This window comes from Phragmites australis, chromosome 7 (genome assembly GCF_958298935.1).
Source record: "Phragmites australis chromosome 7, lpPhrAust1.1, whole genome shotgun sequence".
NCBI classification, from domain to species: Eukaryota; Viridiplantae; Streptophyta; class Magnoliopsida; order Poales; family Poaceae; genus Phragmites; species Phragmites australis.
In genome coordinates, this window is record NC_084927.1 from 26,348,254 (window position 1) to 26,355,850 (window position 7,597).

General features: G+C 40.3%; 1 protein-coding gene across 2 annotated transcripts; it reads left to right on the forward strand.

Annotated features, from left to right (window-relative positions):
• The first annotated feature begins 423 nt into the window (after positions 1 to 423).
• Positions 424 to 7,264, forward strand: LOC133923550 (uncharacterized). 2 transcript variants are annotated; one of them, XM_062368834.1, is made up of 7 exons: positions 424 to 547; positions 979 to 1,035; positions 1,212 to 1,313; positions 2,717 to 2,759; positions 2,853 to 3,883; positions 6,474 to 6,587; positions 6,686 to 7,264. In XM_062368834.1, the coding sequence occupies exons 1-5, from the start codon at positions 493 to 495 to the stop codon at positions 2,902 to 2,904; spliced, it is 309 nt and encodes a 102-aa protein (XP_062224818.1). In that variant the 5' UTR covers positions 424 to 492; the 3' UTR covers positions 2,905 to 3,883; positions 6,474 to 6,587; positions 6,686 to 7,264. The 2 variants fall into 2 exon arrangements, with proteins under 2 accessions (XP_062224818.1, XP_062224817.1); XM_062368833.1 differs by having other exon boundaries at positions 6,512 to 6,587.
• Positions 7,265 to 7,597: the final 333 nt, after the last annotated feature.

The following is a 7,597-nucleotide window of genomic DNA, read 5'->3' on the forward strand; positions in this document are numbered from 1 at the left end:
TGTTATCTACATACCAATATCAGAATTTGACTTGGATTCGAGTTTTCATTCGGCAAAGAAATTTTTGATATGCAAAATACAGCTCAGAATTCAATATGAATGTCTAAAATTCAACTGGATTCGAGGATTTTGATTCGGTAAAAAAAATAGACATAGGTCATGCTTGGCATAATTTATTACTGTATTTGGCTTCTTAGAAGCTATAAACTGAAATAAATATACTGATTTATTGCTGATTTCTAAAAAGTTAAAAAGCTGATTTCTGATAAAATGAATTAAAAATTAATAAGCAGAATAAAAGTGATATTTTGAAAAGTTAGTGTATTGAGAGCTTAATTTTTTTTCGTAAAAGCTAAATAGCTTTTGGCATGAGCTTAAAACAGAACCTGTGTATTAACACTGACCCTCCCCTGGCGCCAACGCAGACCCATAGACCAGCGGCAGCGGCACCACCGGCTATATCGAACGAGCCGAAAGCGCCCGCCCCCCACGATGGCGCCGTGGTGCGACAACTTGGCGGCGCCGCCCCGCGTCCTCGTTGCCCCCCGTGAGCACCCCCTCCCATCGCCAACCTCCTAGTCCCACACCTCTGAACTTTACTGCACTGCAGTGTCCTTCTGTGCTGTCTAGTCTGGTCAGCTATCTGCAAGTCGCTTGGGGAAATTTTGGCTCCCGTAACTGGCCATCTGTGGGATGAGCACGACCTACGATGATGTACGGTTTCTAGTGTTCCGATTTGAAGGCTTTAGGTTTCCGTTGCGGTATGGTGTTTTGGGCTCTGTTAGTTTGTATAACATGGTTGAAAGGCCAGCTCGATGTAAGTCTGTACCCAGTGCCAAGTATTAACTATCAGGCTTCAACGTCTGGGTCTGAGGATTGATTATTTGTCAGGGAAATGTTTCATATAGTCAGTCTGTTCCAAGTGACGCTCTGCATTTTTAATCAGACCCACAATTCGTACTTCTTTGCACCTTGCAGGTCCTTCTGATGCCAGTGATCAAGGGGATGTGTTGACACTTCGCCATCCAAGATCAGGTGGGCCTATGCCTGCCTAGCTAATATTTTTCTGTATGAGTTTCTGATCACCAGCAGTTTAGACAAATACAGGATAATTCTTGTGGATTGCGATAGGCTTGTTGGGAACTTAGGAACGGCTAATCCTTAAAATTGATTAAGAGCTTGCATTGACCTTTTGTCCTGTCATCAATCAGGAGATGGAACAGGGTATCTGTTTATGGATGGTCAACTTCATGAGATCAATTGGTTTAAGGAGCGGTATGGTGCTTGGTTCTTGGGAGATTATGTTTGTGAAGGTATGGTAGAAGCATAAATTAGCTAAGCAATATGCCATTTTTGTGCAAAAGCTTGGATTTTTTTCCCATTCGGGTTAATCTTCCCTCCTATTGTCATTGTGTAGCCTAGCCATTGTTATGACTTACGAGGTTTGCTTCCTTGCCTTAGGCCTCGTCAAACTAGCCATTATTTTAGATAAAAGATGTTCTATTTCATCAAAGTAATGAAAATATCCCAGCCTCTACGTCCGTGGGTGTACGTAGCGAATACTTATTACAAGGTTTAAAGCAAGCATGCTTCCATAAGAGGTCTAACAATTGACCCAAAAGTGCCAGAATATGAATGCAAAGTAACATCAGAAACATATTATATTGCTAAACATCCATCCATTTTCTACAAAGATCTCCATTGTTATAATCTCCAACTAGCGGCATGCAGCTTTCATAGTCCCTTATCCCCGTCTTTTGAAACATAGCCCATAGGTGGCACCAATATGTTCTTTTGAAGACCACTTGCATGGAAGAGTTTATTTTTGCTTTATTAAAGATGATGTCATTTCGGCTTCGCCAAATTGCCCAATATAGAGCAGTGACTCGCACCAGAACTTGTTTTTTCAGGTCTGCATCAATCCCATTTAGCCATGATCCAAAACAGTTTGTGACACTAGTTGGGAGTCTTAACCCAAAGGTCATATATACAACTCGTCAAATGAACTTAGACATAGGAAAATCAAAGAAAAGGTGTTGAATTGTTTCTTTATGGTCACAGAAACAACACTTTCACAACCTTTCCAATTCCTTTTGAGTAAGTTATCTTTGGTGAGAATGACACCTCTTTTCAAGTACAACAACAACAACAAAGCCTTTGTCCCAAGCAAGTTGGGGTAGACACCTCTTTTCAAGTACCATAAAAAAAATGATCTTGAGAAGAATTTTAAGCTTCCAAAGAGAACGATTGTTATTAGAGAAGTCACAGTTAATCATGGCTTTATACATTGATTATACCGAAAACAGTCCAGATTTGTGTAGAGACCATCTAAATGAATCTGGTTGATCCGTGAGTTGTACCATTGCCACATTATCAACCAGATTCATCCAGTCCTCCAATTTATCTCCCACTAAAGCTCGGCGAAAAGAAGCGTTTAAAGGGACTGATGAAAATACATTTGCTACTGTGGCCATTTAATTTTGTTGAATAAGGAATTCAGATACCAGCCTAGTTGTTAGGAACATGATGAGAGAATGAGTTGATGTTCTTATTGCCTAATTTCTATGTTTGCATACCATCTAGAGCACATCAAAATGCCATCTTGCACAATAGTATAATCTGCTCGGAACAAAGTGTTTCTGAAATCTGAACACATATCTGACTGCATTATACTTCAGTCCCTGACTTTGATATCTAATCCTGCTTTCCCTTATAGATGGTGGCCTCTATTATTGCACCCTTGTCGACCCCGTATGTCGGTATGCCTAATTGAAGATGCAAATCATGGTACATGGTTCTTGTTCTATCTAAACATTATTACTTTAACATCCACTCACTTTGCTGTGCTGCAGAATGGTAAAGATCCAGGAAAGTTCAGACAACTGGATGAAATATTGTACATAGAGGGATATCCTGAATATCAGCAGCTCATGAGTGTAGCTGGACACCATATGAAATTGGGGTGTGAAGTAAAAAGTAGATGTTTAACATGTTTTATTGTACTATACCCTATCAAGTCACTATTCTCCTTCATCTTGTGCTGCCATGCACATTTTGATCTGTTCCTTGTCTCTGATATGACTTCTTGCCATAGTGGCAAATAGTTTTACGGAACTAATTTTTCACATGGATGCTACCTTTACTGCAGAAGTAGCTAATATGAAGTTCTTTAGGCTGGACGATTCCAAGGTCTTATCTTGGTTGTGCTGTAAGGCACACTATTTCGGTTCTTACCATTGGTTACTTAATTTGCAGCATCATATTCTCTCTATGCTTATTGTTATAAGAAACTAAGCTGCACTTTAGGTTTACTTCCGTATTGCACTGTACAAAAGCAATGATTTAACCTGCATACTGCAGCTAGGGTGAGATGTTTACTGTACCGAGTTAAGAAAACATGGAAATATTTTGTTCCGATAATTGAATTATCTTGCTTTTTGTCTCCAGTTTTTTGGTTACTCACCCCATTTCCTTTGAATAAGGGACTTAGATAGTTAGATTCCATGTCCCAAATTACTATAAAGCATGCCATTGAGATTGTTAGAATGCTAATCATATTGATCCTCCAGACCTTTTTTTCAGTTTCCTTCGGTTATGTAGGTCACGAATAAAACTAGTATTTAAGTTCACTGTGTTCTGAAGAGGGTAGTTAAGGCATGATCCTAAAGGAGACCCTAGGTAGCTTACTACATCTGCTTTTTTGTACGCACCTGCACAACATTCATTTATGTATGTGAATTCTAAATCATATTTATTTCAGTTCCTCTCACTGTTGAGGATTACTAGTATCTCGTCTTCTCAATCTCTTACAGGTACACAACCTTAAAGAGGTCTTCCCCAAGTTGGGTAAAAATTATGCTGCCCAAGGAGAAAAAAGAACTATGTAGGTCTTTCCAAATTCTCATTTTATTTGGTCTTTAATACTCTGTAATATGGCAAGAAGTACGTAGCTTCCGCTCATTTTTTTTTCAGATGGTTTGTTTTCCTCTGATATGCGCATCTAACCGAACTGTCAAATAGTTCTAACTCTCTCAATTATATAGCCAAACTGTTAGGACAGGACCATTGATGGTTCATATCCTAGTGCATCACTTGCAATCTAAAATGCCTTAAACTACACCAACTGATACTTAAGTCCTTTTTTGCGCTATGGATTCAAAGAAAAAACCGATCCGGTTAAATGTTAAAAAGCTTAATAGCTTGTGTAGGAACGAGATTGACGACTACAGGGAGTGAATAGGTGTCTCAATAAATTTCTTGCGAAATCGATGACCTTCTCCTATTTGGATCACCGAACGTACCTTAAAACTCAAACGAAAGTAAAAATTAAGAGAAATTTTAATAAGAGAAAATCGAGACAACACGACTTCACAGATGGTATATGAACCATATGTTTCATTTAAGATTAATCTATGTGTCTTAGCACTCGAAAGATCATAACTAGCAGAGAAACAAGAAAAGATGAACACCCAGCAATAAAACTCTCCAAATTGATTATCTAGATACATCTAGCGACAAGAAGAATGATCTCGCAAGGTCCTGAAATTTCAGCCTAAAAACAAAAACAAAAATCAAAACCGGAAAAGAAAAACTTACATATAAGGCAAAGGAACCCAGAGAGGAAAACTAGAAGAAGGAAAATTCAAACATATAAAACAAAATAAACTTTATTACATAAATAGGTCATCTCTATTTTAAGCGGATTACAAAGTTTTTACTTTCAAAACTCTCACCTATTACATAGGCTAAGTATTCATCCTCATCTCCACTAAAATTCTAACACAATACTCTCATATGGGTGGCACAAGGGGCTCAAATTGTTAGTTTATCCTCTCCTATAGCCATACCCCTCTATTTCTAGGTCTAGTAAACTTGATATCTAAATTTTCTAGTTTTTTCTCAAAATACCCTTATCTTATAGTACACTTCTACCTACCACTGAAAATATTTTAGTCTATTTTCTTCTCCATTCATCAGATGACTGCGATGACTTTACGACTTAGCTTCGCCTCGATGTAAACTTCGCGATAGGGTCACATACTCCCCCAGTCCTCCCACGGTTCTGAGGCTAAACTGTGAAACTCTAGCACGTTTCTCAAAGCGTGACTAGCCGCTACTTGCTTCCACCTGAAACAAGTGCTCCGATGATGATGCGTGTCCTCCGTCTTGCGATTTTGATCGCCGGTAAGTCTTTTCCGCTCCCGATTCCTCAAGCCGCCTTGTCACTTTCACCGGCACCCCCTTCGCTTGATTATGTCAACACGCCATCTTCATCATCCGTTTCATGCTTTGCTGACCTTCATGTGTACAGCTAGAATCACCCTTGACTCCGTCCATTCCTCCTTGATCGTCTGACACCAAGCACCTGTTTAGCCCTGATCACTCGCCGTCGATCGCCAAGTTGCATCCATCACTGCACATCTTGAAACAAGCAAACACATTTCTTCATAGTCCAAAACATATCCAGGTTAGCATAAAATCAAAAACTTCAACTCAGAGCACATCCTGTAGAAAACGTGAACGTCGGATATTCCAGTGTGTTATGCTCCTGAACACCGGACCATCCGGTGAGTGTAACACTATCTGTTCTAGGAAAACTTTGCTCTCAAGAAAAGGTCTGGTCCAAATTTCTGGTGATCTCATGTCCATCACCGGATAATCCGGTGTGTGCCAATCCATCAAACCACCTTTATGCAACCTCTCTGCAACAAAGATCCGGCGCATTCTCCGGTGTTCACAATCTCAACACCGAATTATCTGGCATACATAATCAAACTTAGCGCCAAAAATATCCTCTCTGCAGAAAATACTCTGGCGCTCTCAAAGTCCATCACCGGACCATCCGGTGTTTGATTTTATTTCTGCTTCAGCACTGAAAATGCTCTGGTGATATCCTCCGGTGTAGCTACCACCTTCCACAAACCTTTCGGTGCATTGATCTCTAATTTCGCCTAAAAAATTGCTCTCTGCCAGAAATAGTTCGGCGAGTATACACTGCCTACACCGGAACTTTCGGTGAACATCGAAACTTTCGGTGTATGTAATTTTTCTACGTACAGAGAAGAATTCGCCAATTTCAAACACTACCAACTCGAGTTAGACATGAACAAGAATAAATATCCACAAACACATGCTAACCAAGTTCAAGACATATTAACTATAGTCGATACCTTATCACATACAAACTAAGGTATTTATCCAATTGATTTCTTAGTTTGGATTGGCATTATACCTGGTGGTTGGAATGGATCTTATTGTCGCATCTCAAAGGGAAAAGAGATACAAAAGAGACCCTTTTATATTGAGATTCATGAACTTTGTTATCACCATTGCTTCTTTAGAGACTTCACTGGCTTTGTGCTAGCTAGACTGCTAGTAGCCTAGTACTAGCATTATCCAATGCAGTAAAGTGGATAGAGATGAACTTATCTCCTGTATGAAAGATAGGTTGATGATTCCCTGATTATCTACAGTTTGTGCGCAAATGTCCCGATGGAGCTGCTTGCTACAGTGAAGGAGGCTGTCCAAATGATTCGTGAATACCTGAAGGACGAACCACGGTTAACATTACTCTGCAATAAACTGCAGTTAGGCTGCTTCTCTCTTAGATATTGAAAAACCAGTATTTAAGCATGCAGATATCTGCTTGTCTATGCTCAAACTTGAACAATCTGTTCCACTGCAGGCTTGATATCAATGAGATCATCGATGGGACGAGCAAAACTAGCGAAGCTTCATTTTGTGCGGAGAGTTCTCCCGCACCCTCTCGTCCCTCTGAGCAAAACTAGCGAATGCTTTACTCTTCTTATTGGCCGTAAGCTTTAAGCTGAAGCTCTTGTAATGTGTCCATACAGGGTAAGTTGGCAAATGGTATTGCCAAGTCAAGCAAAGGGAGACCAGCGAAGAAACCAAAGACCGAGGTAGGATCCAAGAGCATCAAAGACATGTTCCGTAGGGTCACAAGGAGCCATATAACCCAGGCCTGACGGATTTTGCCATCAACGCCTCAGAAATTGGAGCTGCCAAAAATTATCCCCATATTGGATTTGTACACATGCCATTTTTGGTTCCCAGCCCAGCAAGGCAGCAACCACTCTGTGAAATCCCATGTATTTAAGCTGCAGAATGATTCATGCAGCCGAACGACTAACTGCAGAATGATTCGGGCAGTGAGCCTGTACTACCCTACTGGGATGTATTTGTACCGTAATTCTTCGTACCGCCTTCCTGGCACAAGAGCTAAACGGTTGCTGTTGTCTGAGTAATCTAAACTGGTCCATTCAGGGTTACTTGCATATGCTTAAGGATGGACAAAGCTAACCGTTCTTTAGCCTTTTGCCATGGATACTTGGGATTAGCTATATAATGCCTTCGCCGGAGTGGTTAATTGAGCGTGAGGTCGTTTGGAGCGTCCCTCCACAAAATTTAACTATGGTTACTGAAGACATTAACTCATAACATAAGCCAAATTCTGGCCCAGTTTAGTCCAACACATGCCAAAAATTTGGCTAGCCAATGTTTGGTGGGGCTAGCGTGGGCTGAATCCAAACAGCTCCTTCATCTTCAGCTGAATCCTATGATCTAAATTAAGCTCGCC